At 40.2% G+C, this 18,717-nt stretch overlaps 2 protein-coding genes across 21 annotated transcripts in view; one reads left to right on the plus strand and one right to left on the minus strand.

Annotated features, from left to right (window-relative positions):
* The window catches only part of LOC127525814 (E3 ubiquitin-protein ligase makorin-2-like), a 218,235-nt gene that overhangs the window by 195,733 nt on the left and 3,785 nt on the right, over positions 1–18,717 (plus strand). The window contains exons 1-5 of one of the 2 annotated variants that reach the window (XM_051921503.1): positions 10,787–10,884; positions 16,268–16,396; positions 17,051–17,217; positions 17,953–18,251; positions 18,413–18,627. In XM_051921503.1, the coding sequence (XP_051777463.1) occupies positions 10,859–10,884; positions 16,268–16,396; positions 17,051–17,217; positions 17,953–18,251; positions 18,413–18,627 (836 nt within the window). In that variant the 5' untranslated portion in view covers positions 10,787–10,858. Of the gene's footprint in view, positions 1–10,786; positions 10,885–16,267; positions 16,397–17,050; positions 17,218–17,952; positions 18,252–18,412; positions 18,628–18,717 lie in introns of those variants that run through there. The other variant, XM_028824666.2, reaches the window with a different exon arrangement.
* Positions 1–18,717, minus strand: part of raf1b (Raf-1 proto-oncogene, serine/threonine kinase b) — a 303,901-nt gene that overhangs the window by 183,150 nt on the left and 102,034 nt on the right. The window lies entirely within an intron of this gene.

The following is an 18,717-nucleotide window of genomic DNA, read 5'->3' on the forward strand; positions in this document are numbered from 1 at the left end:
ACTTGAGTGCATAAGGGTAGATATTGTCGGACCCCTTGAACTCCCTGCTTGTGACCATAAGTATACATTAGTTGTGTTAGATTATGCTACAAGATATCCTGAGGCTATTCCCCTGAGACTGGCCAATTAGAAGAATATCGCATGGGAACTAGTAGGGGTCTTTGCACGTATTGGCATCCTTAAAGAAGTCCTAACTGACCAAGGGATTTCTTTGATATCAGAGATGTTCAGGAAAGTTGCCAAGTTAGTCAGGATTAAGCACTTAAAAACCTCAGTATATTATTCTCAAACTTCTAGTTTAGTAGAGCGGTTTAATCAGACACTCAAGCAAATGCTCTGCAAGATGGTCGGCAAGGATGAGAGGAACTGAGATAAGCCCCGCCCCCATGCTATTTACATACCAGGAGGTCCCATGAGCTTCCACAGGTTTCTCTCCATTTGAATTATTGTATGGATGACAACCTTGGGGATGATTGGATATATTAAAAGAAGGCTGGGAGGAATAAGTACTCCCCTCCACTAATATCCTTGACACAGTTACACAATAGATTTGCAGAAATTCAGCCTATCTTAAAAGAGAACATGGAGCAGGCATATTCAGCACAGGCTCGCTATTATGACCGTAGCTCAACCCTTCGTGAGTTCCATCCCAGGGACTGAGTCATGCTACTCATTCCTGCTTCCCATTCTGAATTACTGGCCCATTGGCAAGGTCCTTATGAAATTAAGAAAAGGAAGGCATTGGTTAAATATTTGGTGAAACAACCAAACTGTAGGCCATTGGAACAAGTATACCGTGTAAATATGTGGAAACCGTGGAAGGACATGGATCTCACACCTACTGCAGACAACTTTGTTCCTACTTTGCTCAAAAAAGAACCAAATTGATGCCCAAACAATGACAAGAGGTCAAATCAGCCATCACAACAACCTGGAAGAACCTCTCTGATTGTGCATTACATCATCATAGAACCAGGAGATGTCATCCGAGAATGTAACCTGGAAGTAAAAAGAACTGAAGTGGAACTTGAGATCAGGAAAATGCTAGATCTTGGTGTGATCATTTAACATTTTAGTCTCTGGTCTAGCCCCATCATCCTAGTCCCAAATCCAGAAGGAAGCTGGAACTTCTGCAACAATTTCCATTGACTTAGCCAAGTTTCCCAATTTAGTGCTTATTCTGATGCCGCAAGTGGATGAGCTCTTTGAGTGACTTGGTAAAGTTATGAACATTTTTGACATGACAAAAGGGTACTGGCAAATTCCTTTAACAAAATCCGCAAAGAAGAAGACCACGTTTAGCACCTCTGGCAACCATCTGCAGTATCATGTCCTTCCATTTGGTTTGCAGAGGGCACCAGCAACCTTCCAGTGTCTGGTGGATAGAGTGCTGTGTCCCTACAACACCTAGAGTGCTGCCTGTCTGGATGACGTTGTTAACTATTCCAGCACATGCAGCAGGCAGACACTGTACTTCTGTGCTAAGCGAATCAGGTTTTCAGATCAACCTGAGTAAAATGTTACTTCGGGTTGACGGAGGCCAAATATTTGGGCTACTTAGAGGGCTTAGCACAGTATGACAACAATGTGCCGAAGCCAATGCCACCATGAAATGGCCCCATCCAAAGACTGAGCAGCAGGTCCAGGCCTTCTTAGGTTTAGTGGAATCACCATTAATTTTATTGAATAAGCCCACAATCTAGGAGTTCTCTTTGACTCTAGCATGTCATTTAAAGCACATATTGCAAAGTTGTCCAAATCATGTTTCTTCCATCTTAAAAATGTTGGGAAATTACGGCATTTTCTAAATAAACAGGATTCTGAGAAATTAATTCATGCATTTATTTCTAGTAGGATTGACTACTGCAATGCGGTGTTCACTGGATGTTCAAACTGTTCTTTATACAGCCTCCAGTTAATCCAAAATGCTTCTGCAAGAATTATTACAAGAACAAGAAAATCCGAACACATAACTCCAATTCTTAAATCCTTACACTGGCTCCCGGTTAAGTTTAGGGCAGATTTCAAAATCCTCCTTTTAACATATAAAGCATTAAATGGCCGAGGTCCGGCTTACTTGTCTGAACTTATTATGACTTACAAACCTGAGCGCACATTAAGATCTCAAGATGCCGGTCTGCTTATGATTCCAAGAATTAATAAAATAACAGTGTGAGGTCGAGCTTTTAGTTACAGGGCGCCTAAACTGTTGAATGGTCTGCCTGCTACTATAAGAGTTGCCCCTTCGGTCTCAGCTTTTAAATCCCGGCTGAAGACTCACTACTTCAGTTTAGCATATCCTGACTAGAGCTGCTGATTAACTGTACAGACTGCATCTCTGTTATAAGTCATTAGCACTAAAACATAAGTAACATGATAGTCATAATTTGATAGTAAACCTCACCTATTCTGTTTCTCTTCTCGGTACTCAAATGTGACACTTGGTGCCATGGCCCACCTGTCAAGTTGTTTTGCCTGCCTAAGTTAAAGACTTCCCTGATGGAGGATCGCAGGAATCGTGGGAAAGAGGGGCCCTTTCATCGGATTAGCGCTATTTCAGCTATGGAATGGCAAAAAGGGGAAGGCAGCTTGATGAATGAGGTCTCCAGGACTCTAAACAAATCCAACTCATATTATGTGATATCATCTACTGTTAAATTCTACTCCATACTTCTAAAATTTTTATTTTTATAATGTATTGAAGATTTGTTCTGTTCTGTGTATTGTACTGTATTGTATTGACCCCCTTCTTTTTGACACCCACTGCACGCCCAACCTACCTGGAAAGGGGTCTCTCTTTGAACTGCCTTTCCCAAGGTTTCTTCCATTTTTTTCCAACAAGGGTTTTTTTTTGGGAGTTTTTTCTTGTCTTCTTAGAGAGTCAAGGCTGGGGGTCTGTCAAGAGGCAGGGCCTGTTAAAGCCCATTGCGGCACTTCTTGTGTGATTTTGGGCTATACAAAAATAAATTGTATTGTATTGTACTACTGCCAGTTTGTTCCTTGTTTCTGCAAGAGGGCAGCACACTTGACAGACCTTATAAAGAAGAGGTGGTATGGGATGGTAAAATAGACATCGCATTCCGAGACTTAAAACTGGCCTTTACGTTAGCACATATGTTAGTAACTCCTAAATTTTCTCTACCTTTTATGCCACAGTCTGATGCTTCAGTCACAGATCTTGGTGCTGTGCTGAGCCATAACGTCAATGGTGTTGAACACCTCATCATGAAACTACTGGACCGGAAAACCAGGTATGCAGTGGTGGAAAGAGAAAACCTGACGATAAAGCAGGCTATTAATCAACTGAGGTACTACTTCCTGGGCTGTGAGTTCACTCTAGTGACCGATCATGCACCCTTCCAATGGATGTCCCTTCATAAAGAATTGAACCTGCGTGTCATCAGGTGATTTTTAGACCATTCCAGTGCTAATGCTTTTTCTCAAGTTCATGACCTCACAGTTCGATTTGCCTGACCCAACAGGTCTAGGCTGAGATGGGGGCTCATATCACACATGTGCACATAGGGAATAGCTTAAGGGCTCTGATGATTATAATTCCCTGCCGCTCCAAGGGTTGGTGCCGAGTCCAAATGCCTTTTCTCTTCCTCCATCTGCAGGCCTGTAAGATTAACACATAACTGACTTCACTTCCAGTATCCACGCACCTGGACCCACCTCTTCTTGTCTGAACGACTTAAGACCCGAAGGTCTGCTATCTTCAGTTAGTTCAATTGAGAACTTGTATCTGGAAAGACATCACCACAATTATTGGGTGTTTTTCTTTGTTTTTTCAAACTCCAATTATAAAGGGTCAACATGGTGGTGTCCCAACTCATTATTGTAGTCTATCTGCAATTTGGAGGCATTTCAGGGCTCCTCTGAGAATGTTACATGCAATCCCAACTGAGAGAGGATGCATTTACCACCTTTTTATCAGTAGATCTGATGAGGAACCATTGGAATAACACTGGCTTCATTTAGAACATTAGAACATCTAGATGAGAACAGGCCATTCAGTCCAAAAAAGCTTGCAGTCCTATCCACTTAATTCTTCAAAAAATACATCGTCTAGCTTTGAAAGTTCTTAAACTCTTACTGTCTACCATGCTACTTGGTAGCTTATTCCAAGTTCATTTCCTGTTCCAGCCCAGATATTCCGACTCTTCCACACCATCTGATATGTAAACATGGGTAAAGCCAGACATCAGCATCCAATTGAGAATTCACAACTGAGAGAGACAGAGCTCCTCTACAGAAGTGATCATTTGAACGACAGACACTAATGGTCCACCCTTGTTATTATTTGGTCACTAACCTTTGTCCTAACTTTTACCTTCATTAAATGGGTTTTTGTTGTGGAGACACTCCAAATTGTCATGTTGTCTTCAGACCTTTTACTTAGTACTAAGATGATGCATCTTTGGCAGTGATTATGGCCTGGAGTCTTCCTGGGTATGATGTGACAAGATTCACACACCTGGATATTTGGGTTTTCTGTGATTCTTCTCTTCAGAGCCTCCCAAGCTGTGTCATGTTAGATTGAGACCTTTGGGGAATAGCTGTTTTCAGGTCTCTCCAAAGGTGTTCAAATGGGTTTAAGTCTGGGCTCTAGCTGGTCCACTCAAGAACATTAATAGACCTAACTCTAAGCCACAACTGTGTTGTACTTGCTTTGTGCTTAGGGTAATTGTCCTATTGGAAGGTGAAACTTTGGACCAGTCCAAGGTCCGGAGTACTCTTTAGCAGATTTTTATTAAGGTTATCCCTATTCTGCACTGTTCAGCTTTAACTCAGCTCTTAATAGTTCTCCAGTCCCTGCTGGTAAAATATAACCTCACAGTATGATGCTGCCACAACCATGTTTCACCGTTTGGAATGGTAATGTGTAGATGATGAGTGGTGCCTGGCCTGCCCCAGACATGACACTTAGCACTGAAGCCAAATAGTTTAATCCTGGTTTCATCAGATCAGAGAATCTTGTTTCTCATAGTCTCAGAGTCCTTTAGTTGCCTCATTGCAAACTCCAAGCAGGCTTTCATGTGTCATCTGGTAGTGGAATGCTGCAGTGATGAATTTGCTTCTGGAAATTTCTCTCATTTCCACACAATGTCCCTGGAGGTTAGCCAAAGTGACCATCAGGGTCTTGGTCACCTCTTTTACCAAGGCCTTTCTCCTCTGATTGCTCAGCTTGGCTAGATGCACACCATTACAAATAGTCCTGACTCACCAGTATAAGAAAACCCCACTTATGATATACCATTCGATTTGTCCCAATGTCTAGTTATGCAACATGTTGTGCTTTATGGGGTTTCCCAGTATTTTTAGCCTTATAGGCTGGAAAATCCCTTATTTTTAGACCATTCTTGGACCATATTTTGTCCAGGAAATTACACCCTTATTATAGTGAGTAAACCAATAGGGGTCTTCAGCAAAAAATATCAGAAAGGCTTGAAGTTGTGCATACCACCTCAGATGACCTCAAGGGTTCACCCCCTAATAGGATATGTGGGGTCAAAGTTACAGTTAGGTCCATAAATATTTAGACAGAGACAACTTTTTTCTAATTTTGGTTCTGTACATTACCATAATGAATTTTAAATGAAACAACTCAGATGCAGTTGAAGTGCAGACTTTCAGCTTTAATTCAGTGGGGTGAACAAAACGATTGCATAAAAATGTGAGGCAACTAAAGCATTTAACACAATCCCTTCATTTCAGGGGCTCAAAAGTAATTGGACAATTGACTCTTTGGCTATTTCATGGGCAGGTGTGGGCAAGTCCGTCGTTGTGTCATTATCAATTAAGCAGATAAAAGGCCTGGAGTTGATTTGAGGTGTGGTGCTTGCATGTGGAAGATTTTGCTGTGAACAGACAACATGCGGTCAAAGGAGATCTCCATGCAGGTGAAAGAAGCCATCCTTAAGCTGCGAAAACAGAAAAAAACCATGCGAGAAATTGCTACAATATTACAAGTGGCAAAATCTGCAGTTTGGTACATCCTGAGAAAGAAAGCAAGCACTGGTGAACTCAGCAACGCAAAAAGACCTGGACGTCCACGGAAGACAACAGTGGTGGATGATCGCAGAATCATTTCCATAGTGAAGAGAAACCCCTTCACAACAGCCAACCAAGTGAACAACACTCTCCAGGGGGTAGGTGTATTGATATCCAAGTCTACCATAAAGAGAAGACTGCATGAAAGTTAATACAGAGGGTGCACTGCAAGGTGCAAGCCACTCATAAGCCTCAAGAATAGAAAGGCTAGATTGGACTTTGCTAAAGAACATCAACAACATTGGACAGATGAAACCAAGATCAACCTCTACCAGATTGATGGCAAGAAAAAAGTATGGAGAAGGTGTGGAACAGCTCATTATCCAAAGCATAGCACATTATCTGTAAAACACGGTGGAGGCAGTGTGATGGCTTGGGCATGCATGGCTGCCAGTGGCATTGGGACACTAGTGTTTATTGATGATGTGACACAGGACAGAAGCAGCTGAATGAATTCTGAGGTGTTCAGAGACATACTGTCTGCTCAAATCCAGCTAAATGCAGTCAAACTAATTGGGCGGCATTTCATGATACAGATGGACAATGACCCAAAACATACAGCCAAAGCAACCCAGGAGTTTATTAATGCAAAGAAGTGGAAAATTCTTGAATGGCCAAGTCAGTCACCTGATCTTAACCCAATTCAGCATGCATTTCACTTGTTGAAGACTAAACTTCAGACAGAAAGGCCCACAAACAAACAGCAACTGAAAGCCGCTGCAGTAAAGGCCTGGCAGAGCATTAAAAAGGAGGAAACCCAGCATCTGGTGATGTCCATGAGTTCAAGACTTCAGGCTGTCATTGCCAGCAAAGGGTTTTCAACCAAGTACCCTAGGTTCTTGTCTATAAGCCGGACTCATGTATAAGCCGGAGACCAAAAATCATCCGAATTTTTAAAATAAAATCGTATCATAGATAAGCCGGACTCATGGATAAGCCGAACGTACTATAACCTATAACTAATAGAAGGGAGGGAGGTCAGTGGTCTCACTCGCACCCATTTAATTTCTTTAAGGGGGGAGAGAGTGTGAGATATTGGCGTCTCTCTCACTCCCCGCATGGCGCGGTTGGAGCGGCCGGAGCGCGTTCTTTCTGCTCTGGGCCTCGCCGAGTCAACACGCGCGCGTAGCGGTCATTTAAATTGTGATTTTATATGTAAGCATATTTAAATATATATCGCGGATTTTTTGCTGGTTCGCGGATTTCTGCGGACAATGGGTCTTTTAATTTCTTGTACATGCTTCCTCAGTTGGTTTGCCCAGTTGATTTCATACAAGGGACGCTATTGGCAGATGGCTGAGAAGCTACCCAACTTACTTTTCTCTCTCTCTCTCTTGCGCTGACTTTCTCTGATCCTGACCTAGGGGGATTGAGCAGGGGGGGCTGTTCGCACACCTAGATGATGCGGACGCTCGTCTAAAAATGCTGAAAGATTATCTTCACGTTGCTATCTTTTGTAAAGCTGATTCCTGAAAAGACATGCTGCACAGTGCTTCGCATACTTAAAAGCTCGAAGGGCACGTATTGATTTTTGACTGAAAAACAAACTCTGTCTCTCTCTCTCTCTTCCTGCTCCTGACGGAGGGGGTGTGAGCTGCCGCCTTCAACAGCTTTGTGCCGCGGTGCTTCGCATACTTAAAAGCCAAACAGACATATTGATTTGTTTGCTTCACTCCTTTGAAGAGGAAGATATGTTTGCATTCTTTTAATTGTGAGACGGAACTGTCATCTCTGTCTTGTCATGGAGCACAGTTTAAACTTTTGAAAAAGAGACAAATGTTTGTTTGCAGTGTTTGAATAACGTTCATGTCTCTCTACAACCTCCTGTGTTTCTGCGCAAATCTGTGACCCAAGCATGACAATATAAAAATAACCATATAAACATATGGTTTCTACTTCGCGGATTTTCTTATTTTGCGGGTGGCTCTGGAACGCAACCCCCGCAATGGAGGAGGGATTACTGTATAAGCCGGATTTATGTATAAGCCGGACTTATGTATAAGCCGATATTCTATTTTTTCATTTTCACAACTTTTTTTCTTAGATAAGCCGCGGCTTATAGACAAGAACTTAGGGTATTAGAAATTAACATTTTATTTCCAGTTATTTAATTTGTCCAATTACTTTTGAGCCCCTGAAATGAAGGGATTGTGTTAAAAAAATGCTTTAGTTGCCTCACATTTTTATGCAATCGTTTTGTTCACCCCACTGAATTAAAGCTGAAAGTCTGCACTTCAACTGCATCTGAGTTGTTTCATTTAAAATTCATTGTGGTAATGTACAGAACCAAAATTAGAAAAAAGTTGTCTCTGTCCAAATATTTATGGATCTAACTGTACATCTTTTCACAAAACTCAAAAAAGGGTTTACTAATGTAGGTGAAGTGTTGTTTTATGCTTTTTTTGTCAGAGTGGAACATTTTGATGTCAGAGGGGAACACTTTTGTACACTGGGTGGTTTTCTCTTTTTTTCCTTAGGCAAAGAAACATGTAAATATTAAATGTAAAAGCCAGTAGATGAAGGGGTAATAGGGAACCATTGTGGGGACTGGTGATAAGTGAAAAGGCAAATTTCCTGAGTAATTCTATTACAGGTTATTGTTGCTGGTGTCTGCATGACATAGATTAAATTACAGAATCAAAGTAGGTTATCAAACAGCAAAAATATGTCTACACTACTGCTGATCAAAGCAAATTGGTATTACCATTGTTTGATAAGTCGTTATGTTAATCTAGGCAGAGACCGAAGCAGATATATACTTCTGGGTAGTGAATGGCGAGAGGGATGGTCCACTAAAAATGCTGCCAAGACCACTTGCACAGAGCACAGGGTCTCACAGACAGACGAGTGTACATCAAAGTTTTGAAAGCAGATAACTAATTAAACGGATTAAATGTTAAAACGGCTTGTCATACACGTGAAGTGAGGCGTGCATAGGTTGTCGTAGCAACCCAAGAAGCCTGTAAAGAGACGCTGACAGGGATTCAACAATGTAGCAAAACTTCTGTTGGGAAACAAGTGTCCAGTGAAAAAGAGTGTATCGGTGGGCAACTGGACGATTAGTTGTTGTGGGAACACCGCAGAACTAAAGGTTGTATCCTCGCTTTTATGTTTTTAACAGACTTTTAGAGTGGGGACTGTGTGCTTTTCTTAAACAACAAAAAAAGGGTTTCGTTCCTAATATTTTTAGATTTTATTTATTGTCTTGTGGAATGCAGGTTATTGCTGCTTTTCCTGAAATTGCTACTGTGTCTTTCATTGTGTGTTTACTCACCGCCCAATTTAAAGAAACCTGTGTGCTTTCATATGTAAATCTCAAGAGTTCCCAGTCTCTTAATAAAACTGGGTGGCATAGTCAGATATGTGTCTGTGTCTAGGTTAGACCACCTGTAAGTGTGATCAGACACTTGTCACAGTTTCGAAGTTGCTAATCACGACGAGGATATTTTTTGATAACTGATTCCTTACCAGTGGTCCTCTTAAAGCCACTTCAATAAAGTTAAAAATGATACATTTCAAACATAAGTTTGTGGGTATCGTTTTAGACTATTTCCAGTAGTACTATTGTGTTATACCGTGTTAGCCATTATGAATGTACAGAAAAGCCAAGCAAAATGACACCTTTTATTGGCTAACTAAAAAGATTACAATATGCAAGCTTTCAGGGCAACTCAGGCCCCTTCTTCAGTTAGTTTTTACAAATATGATGTTATTTTGTATTTCTGATCCTTTAGTAGGGATCTAGCCCTCAATTGACTCCTATCAGAATGTGAAAAATATACAGTTCTATAGGAACTCCATTTTAATACTGTAAATATTTAATGCAACTATTCTTGTTTATCGTGTACATCTGCCTCAAGAAGTTAATCATTACATTTATTATGAATACCCCGAATAAAGGCGGCTTACGCTAATTCAGACTATTTCAGGTTTGCTTAAACGACACGGATATTATGCTTTTTATGACGGAAACGAGGAGCATAACAGTTGGTATACTCTCAATTTATGCGCAAAATAATTGAGAATACAACATTCTTAAATGTAAATGTTTTAAGAAGGCATCTAGCGTTACAAAATTCAAAATTGAAATGAATCATTACATTGTGACAGACACAATCGATTTATCAAGAAAACACTTTTTCTTTACTCATTCCTTAACAGTAGTGTTGCACATTCAAGTACAAACGGCAATATTCAATTTAAGCTTTTATATTTAGTCCCGATATCGAGAGTCATACACCAGGCAGACGGTTAGTGATGGTAGGCAAACTCGACCACACCATGCTTTAAACTTCAATGAAATACTCCCATTGCCAAACGCTATAAACTGCAACTGTTTGAAACCCAACATGAAAGAAACCATAATTTAATAAACAGTCTAATTTTAGGTGCAGCGCCGCAGAGCCTCCTGTGACGTCAGTGTCGTCCGTCGCTGAAATATAAACACATTGAAAAGATGGAAAAAAACGAAAAAAAAACTATAAACTATTGTAAAGTTATTTTAACATCAATTTTTTATAAGATTAATGATACATTCCTACCTTTGTATGTGCAAAATAATACGTTTCTCTTCTATTTGTTTATTATTATTGTTATTTTTCTTAATGTAAAAAGTGGCGTTCACAACTTGAAAATCACGTCAATAAAGAAAATCAAAAAAAGGACGTCATCTGGACAATGCATCGGTAGCTACACGGAGACTCCGAGATGCGCCTGCGCGACTGCCGAACGAGGCGAGCGCCTCAGTTTCCGGGGGACTCCTTTAACAGCTGCACCTAGTAGCGGTGATGGTGGCGGACTCGTCATGAGCACTAAGAACGTCACCTGCAGGTAAAACTTGGAGGGAGCGCAGCACGGGGTTTGGGGGAGAAAGCAGTGCCATCAAACCGTTAGATATGACTTGTGGTGTCATGTCGTTTAATCTCTTGGGGTTTTGCTTTATTTCTTGCGGAAATCAGACGGCCTTTCGTTTTTCTGCCTTCAGTTAATTCTAGTGACGTGCGCTCTGACATGAAGGGGCTTGTTCTTGACCACGCCCCCTCCTGATAGTCTACAATGGATTCGCAAACCGCACGCCTACCTCATTTGGCAGGGTGATAACATTTATCCTTTCTCTTTATAAAATGTATTTTGATAAAGCTGGACCTTTTTTCTTTGTAGCGTTTTGCCCACTTTTAATCGGCACTTTAAACTAAATCACGTATTTCAAGAATGTTTTTAGCTTTACAGTACATGTCTATGGCAGTAGTGTTCTCAAAACCTGACGACTAACCTTCCTAGACTTAACAGAAAATTTTTGCACTTGGAGGAATTTTGCTCTTCTTAAGCCCAAAACTGATAACTCTGTGCTTGATGTATGAAAGGTTTGACATTGCAGCTGTTTTACTTTTAAAACTTAAATTGAAAACAGTATTAACTAAGGCGATCGGATAACATCGAGGAAAGACGAAAATTCAAAAATAAACGGTTAACGGGACGAGAGCGCAGTGAAGCATGCTTGGATGGCGTTCACAAACATCCTACGCAGAATACCATGGATAGTACGTGAAGAACTAAATGATTATGAATTGCCAGTTAGGTAGAGAGGCTTAGGGACCCTTGGGAAAGAGTAAGGATGACCCCTTATTCTGAACTATTTATATTGGCTGCTTTGTACTTGATAGGAGATATTTAGAAATGAGTTTCTACCAGTTAGAAAGTCTGTACATTTGGGTTAATGTAAGATGCAGATTAGTAACACTGAAGAGTGAAGTGCAGTATTTTAGGTAGAGAGGTTTATGGAATGATAAAAGACTGGACATCTAATATGGAGAACAGGAAAAAATACATGCTGATACATTATGTCCAGTAAATTAAATACATGATGTAAAAATGATGTGAAACAGTACAGTATTTAAATTGACACTAACTTAAAATTGTAAGGCCTGAGTTGTGCCTTCCATTCATGTAGTTTGTTTAGATTGTTAAAGATGTACAGTGGGGAGGATGGCTGCTGATACTTTGAAATTAATCCTTTAGCCAAAACTCATGGACACTTTTGGAAGGTTTAAATTTTGTACTAGCCTTAGAGCAGAGATAGGGAACAACAGATAAACTGAACAAGCAGCATTTTGGAGACCCTCATGTTTTTACTGTGTATGAAAACATTTTGACAATGTTGGGCAAATAGGTATTGACCAGTTATGTTTGGCTGAGTGGACCATTCTTATTGACTCTGTTTGCTTTTCCAAAATTGTTTTTTTTTTCTCTCTGGAGTGCAATTAATTTTGTTCTTTGCCCATTTGACTTTGTTGTGCCTTGAATTATCCTCTTGCCTTTTTGTTTGTTCTATCTGATCGCACTTAAACCAATCAACACTACTGTTGGCCTGTTCAGACAGCCTCATTGCCATATGGAGCCAGCTATTTAGGGGTGAGGGGATGGAAATAGATGTTTTTGAAAAGGTTGCCTGGAGCCAGGAAGATGGGAAAATAGGTGTCAGAGTAATTCTTAAGGTGGTCTGATTCTGAGAGTGATTTCTATCTACTTTGTTAAGAACATAATGAGGATAAAGATGGGCAGTATCGAAGCAGATCCAGTATTACCTTTCAGGAGAAAACCATTCAACATCTTAGATAGACATAAGTAACATAGGCTATTTCGACCCTTACCAATTTTACATACAGAACAGAGTTTGGTATGGTGGATGCCAAAGTGACACTTTTCAGTCTACTGTATGAACATTTGGAAGGACCAAAAAACAATGCAAGATTACAGTTTGTGGATTTCTCATCTGCTTTTAATACAACCCCGCCTCACAGCTTAGTTGACAAACTGTTAAATTCTTTTCGGATCCTAACTTGGTAGTGTTGATTCTGTACTTTGTAACTAACAGAACACAAAGATGGAGTAAAAAAGCTGTTTTTCTCATAGGGATAACTCATCAGGTGGATCACCTTAAGACTGCTCTCTGTCTCCTCTTCTGTTTGTTGTACTCAAATGACTACAGGAGATTACACAAGGACAGACGTATCTTAAAATTTGCAGTTGACTGTCATTCAGTGCATTTGCATGCACTCACATAACCGGATTAAAGTAAATAACTTGGTGAAGTCAGAAACATGGTTTCTTAAAAATCCATAGGTATGTGGGCAAGTAATCTTCTGGGGCCTCATGTATAAACGGTGCGTATGCCTGTTTCCACTCTCATTTCTGAGATGTATAAAAATTAAACTTGGTGTAAAGCCACACACATTTTCCTTAGTTCATTGGCCACATCTCTTACAGCATCCATTATTGCATTTTGTGACTCCTGAACAGTCCATCATCATCACAGCCAGATGGCCTCCCAGCAGTTTCCATGGCAGAGGTGTGTGTGCAACCAGCACCTGAAGATGTACTCAGCACAGCAGCATCATCACTGCCTGAGCATCGCACAGGGGTCAGCTTTTGTAATGTGTGAAACCGAATATACAGATGGTTGGCTGCGACTCGCCTTTTCACGTCGACTATGACATATGACCACTTGTTTTTCTTTTGGACACCGTGCCACTTTCTGAACTCGAACTTTCGAGTGTCTCCACCACACCTCTGTTGCTTATACCACTGCGCAAGCCAACAAGTAGTATGTTTTTCCTTGCCTCCACTTCACATTTGCTGAAATTCTTCTTTTTTTTCCATGTGCCTTTTCCATTGTTTTTTAGCCAAACCCTGAAGGGAAGGTGGTGTTTATACTGATTTGCATATTAAAATATGCAAAATCTTAGGGGGGAGTCAGGGTGGAGCTGTAGGCACATACATGTGAGTTACATTTCACGTTCATTGGGATTTGTAAAGGGGAAATGCAGGGAACTTGCCGTATGCTCAGATTTATGCATCTGGATTTTTTTTTTGTGCATACGTACATTTCCACTTTTATCCATATTCCATGTTTTAGTGCAAATTCTACGCACGGTGTTATGAGGTCCCTGGAGTTCTCCTTTGGCAAAATGCTCCACTGTCATTAAACTGCACAAAAAGGACTTAAATACTATCATTGGCCATCATGAATCTGAAAATAAGCATGATGCCTGTGATCATTTTCTTGTGTTTTATGAATATGCTTAGGCAAAATGACGCTTTATTTATAGGCTTCTGTTACTGGATTGCATGTAGTGCGCTCTTTTGTACTTGGATATGCGATTGAGTCCTGCAAAGTATCAGCATTCTGGTATAAGTGCTTCTTGCCTTACATCCAGTGCTACTGAAACAAAAACGCTGGTATTTTTACTTCAGCAAGATAAGTGTTGCGTTAAGTTACTCCTTACTTATCAGTGAGTAATTGGACCATGTAACGGGCGTTACTTTTAATGTGTTACCCTACTGCTTTTGAGATTGTTTAGCTAAATTTAGCACTTTTGCTCATCATATCAATATAACTTTAGTGATTTTTTGAAGTGAGAAAAAGTAATTATGTGATTATCTGAACATTTGCCTTTGGAAATGTATTTTATGGGCACTTCTACCCTTGGCTGTTGAAAATGTGCACAAAGCAAATACATGCACAGGCTGTCAGAGTGCATTGGACATGCACAGACTACAAAATCCTTAACAAGAACCTGGTAAAAAGTTAACATGGCCGCATAATTGGGTTATTTATGGAGAAATCTACCTCTGCTAACCGGGTTTCTCAAAGGCCAATAGCCTGATTTCTCTAACTGAATAAGGGTTTAAATAAAATTGGGTTTCTATGAATAACCTGTTAATTGAAACGTGTACAGTATAAACACACTGATTGTAAGGAGGACAGCCTTGGACCTGTTGTTGAGTTTGTTCAATGGTGTAATAGTTCATTTTTACAGCTTAAATATCTATAAGACCAAGGATATGTCTGTAGATCTTCGGTGTGACATTCTTCCCTCTCTTTTAACAATAACAAAAAGGGATCCTGTGGACATGATGGAGCACAACAAATATCTAGGGACAATCATTGATAACAGGCTAAACTTTGATTTCAACACAGAACTAATTTGCAAGAAGGTACAGTCACGGCTTCACTTCATTAGGTAACTCAATTAATTTAAAGTGGACAAAACTATAATGACTTTTTTTTTTTTTTATATGTCTTTTATTTAATCTGTTTTTACATTATCTGTTTGCTGGTTCTGTCCCTCATTGTTAAGGATAGGAACTCTTTACACACCGTTGTAAAAATTTAGCAGTAAAATTATTGGTCCACAGCAGACCTCTGTCACTGAGCTGCATCACAGACAAGTTAAAAAGAAGGCCAACCCAGTTTTGTCAGGCATTAGCCATCCTGTTTTTCCCAAATTTCAGTTGTTGCCTTCAGGCAGCAGATTCAGATTCCTAAGAGTAAAGAGCAACAAATTAAAGAACTATTTTACTCACATAGGTAATTATTTTTTGTATAAATCTCTTGTCTGTTTGTACAATGGATAACACTGGTTGTCAGTTGTGTGTTGGCTTATTTTCTTAATATCAATGTAAGAATACCTTATGTTTTTATACTCTCCTGCTGCAAGAAAAGTCTACTTGACATAACCCAAGATGGTGAAAAAACAATGTGCTCAAGGGCTTGTAATGGGAGAGGTGGGTAATAGATAAGGCATTAGTTGGAGATAACTGGATCAAGAATTAGCTTTTTTAATACTGAGAAATATATTGTAAGATTAAATTTAAAAAGAACTAAAGCTATAACGATAGTTGGACATATGTGAATGAAAGGATACATCAAGACTTGAGAAGCCATAAAGGCAGAAAATGGAGAGTTGGTGGGGTTTCTCTGATACAAGTAGTCTAAAACAACAGGGACCAGGAGGAAGACTTGGAAGAAAAGGCAGAGGCACAGGGAACAACAGGTTAGAAATAATGGAGCAAGAAAAATGTAAGATAGAAAAGGAGGTAAAATTCTGGCAAATTTGAAAAGTGTGTGATACTGAACAAGACTTTGGCCTTACTGTATACTGAGAGATCCTAACAGTCTCTTATTTCTCCTTGAGCCTGTAGCTCTGGTTTCAAGTTGTCTTCACTTGTCGGTGAGCCAATAGTAGGAGTAATTTTAAGAATGCAATTTGCTTCTGATTGTGGTAAACAACATCTGTCCGATTGAGGATCGATTACGTAATAGTCTGTTGCATTGTCCCAAGGAGGTGGTACTGTATTTTGCATTTCTGAAGTCTGCACCTAGGAATGTAGTCACCAGTATGTGTGTGTTTTTTTTTTTTTTTTTTAATAGATATTTTTTGCACGGTGTTTGCCGCGAAGGCAGTAGGTGTCTATTTTCACACGATGTGACAGCCAGCAAACCATCTACTATCTGCAAATTCTACCAAAGAGGCCAGTGTGCATACGGTTCCCGCTGCAGGTATGGTTAAATTTCTACTTCTTTTATTAAAAATGCACATGGGCTACAGTATCAATAAATTTTCTTCTCACATTTGCTTTCCTTAAATACTGATTTTCATTGGGGAATTTCCCTTGCCAATGATTCACTACATTTTGTGTGCTTTCTCTACACATCCATCCATTTTCATAATCACTTAGTCTGGTACAGGGTTTGGGGGATCTAAAGCTTATCCCAGCAGGATCAGATGCAAGCATTAATCAGCAATAGATCTTAAGGCAATTACTTGAATACCACACACACACACGCCCATATTAGATAATAGGAGGAGTGAGAAGAAATCATGGTAGGCGACCTAATATACCCGTGGGCAAAATGTGGAAACCCAACACACAGTATCCAGAACTGAAGACAAATCAAGATCCATGGAGTTGCTAGGCCCAACCTTTGCTGCCATATTAATTCATTTGTTTGTTGGTGTGTTTGTTTATACATCCTACTCCTTTCCCCAAATGTTATTTTTCGGACACCAGATTATCCACCCTATTGATAAAGGGCATGCCAAATTGTTAAGTAGGCAAAGGATTGATTGCTGTGTAATGAATACTCATTTTTACTAGGGAACTGAAGTGTAAAGAATGCCTTGCTCTGTTTGTTATATATTTTGTGTTCCAGGTATGATCATGTGAAACCTCCTATAGGGAAGGCTGCTGCTGAACATACTGTTAGAAATGTAGAGGCTATTGCAGCCCCACAAACCATGTACAGTGACTCTTCAGCCTTGGGAATCACAGCAGCATTAGGGAGGCCTGATAAAAAGCCGCTGGTCCTACGAGATAGAGGTTAGTGTGTATCATACAGTACTGTAAAGTATAGGTCCTCTTTATTTTGTAAATTAGTGGCTATTATTCAATCTTTGTTCATCATTTAGAGGTTTGTAATGGTAGGTCTTCTAACTTTGGAGGGCTGTTAGTAGTTGGAACTGATGTATTCAACTGTAGGAATCATGACTTGTGATTGCTGGAAACTTGATGTGGCTTTGTTCTCACATTCATTCAAGTTTGACTTTTAGCAGTGGTAGAGCAAAGATGTAATCCTTGGGAAGCTGATCTTTAGCCTGGCAATCCTGCAATGTATTCTCCCAGCTCAAATGCTGCTACTTCTCATTTTGTACAGTCTGTCATTTTCAAAGTTCGATTGTAATATTTTAACTGGATTAAAATCCATATTGGTGGTCAAATTCCCCCTTTCATGAAAGGACATACAGCTTTTTTTTTTTTTTTTTTTTTTAAAACCTAATTTGAGTCTTTGCTGCTATTTCTGCCTCTCGGCTGTTTAAGGCCCTCTATGGATATTCAATCTTTTACAGTCAACAATGTGCTCTAGCATTTATTTGAGCTTGCTTGCAGCATACTTCATTAAATGAATTGTGGGGTTCTTGTGGGATGTTGCTATTCCACCAGCTTATCTTCTGATAAATGGTGCTCTCAAGGTTCTTATAGTACGTGAAATCTCTTCAATGTGTGATGAGAAACCTGCATGTGCTGAAAAAAATTGGTTTTAATGTATCTTTTCAGCCCTCTGTAGCTTGTCTGATGAGAGGATTCCACCCTATAGTGATAGCCTCTGTTGGAGCTCTGAGGAAGAGTCACTTAACAGCCGACCACTCTCCTACCTAGAGGCCATCCAGGCAGGACTGGAGAATTCAGCAAGTAGTAGCAACCTCGGTGACACTCCACAATTGTGCCCTTATGCTGCTGCTGGCCAGTGTTACTCCAGGGAAAGCTGTGGTTACGTTCATGGTGAAGTATGTGACATTTGTGGATTGGAGGTACTGCATCCTGCAGATCCAGAGCAGAGAAGAGAGCATGAGAAGGTAGGTGGCAAGCCTCCTGGCCATCACTTTTGCGTTTGCAGGTGGTGCATCCTTTTAAGGAATTGATTTTTAAAGTCCTCATTAGTTACAGGAATGTACAAATAAGATGGGTGTCCTGTTCCCTGTGTAATGTTAATCTGTGTGCCTCTGTGTATCTGTAGATGTGCATGATGGCATTTGAGCAGGACATGGAACAGGCATTTGCTGTGCAAACAAGTCAGAACAAAGTGTGCAGCATCTGCATGGAGGTGGTATATCAGAAAAGTTCATCTTCGGAACGCCGCTTTGGTATTCTTTCCAGTTGTTGCCACACCTACTGTCTCAGCTGTATAAGGCAGTGGAGATGTGCCAAGCAGTTTGAGAACAAGATCATCAAGTGAGTGAGTATGTGTGTGTGCATTTAGTGCTCTGACATTCACACTGACATGAGGGATAGGAATGTCACAAATAACCTGGCATCAAGCAG

This window comes from Erpetoichthys calabaricus, chromosome 18 (assembly GCF_900747795.2).
Source record: "Erpetoichthys calabaricus chromosome 18, fErpCal1.3, whole genome shotgun sequence".
Lineage (NCBI taxonomy): Eukaryota > Metazoa > Chordata > Cladistia > Polypteriformes > Polypteridae > Erpetoichthys > Erpetoichthys calabaricus.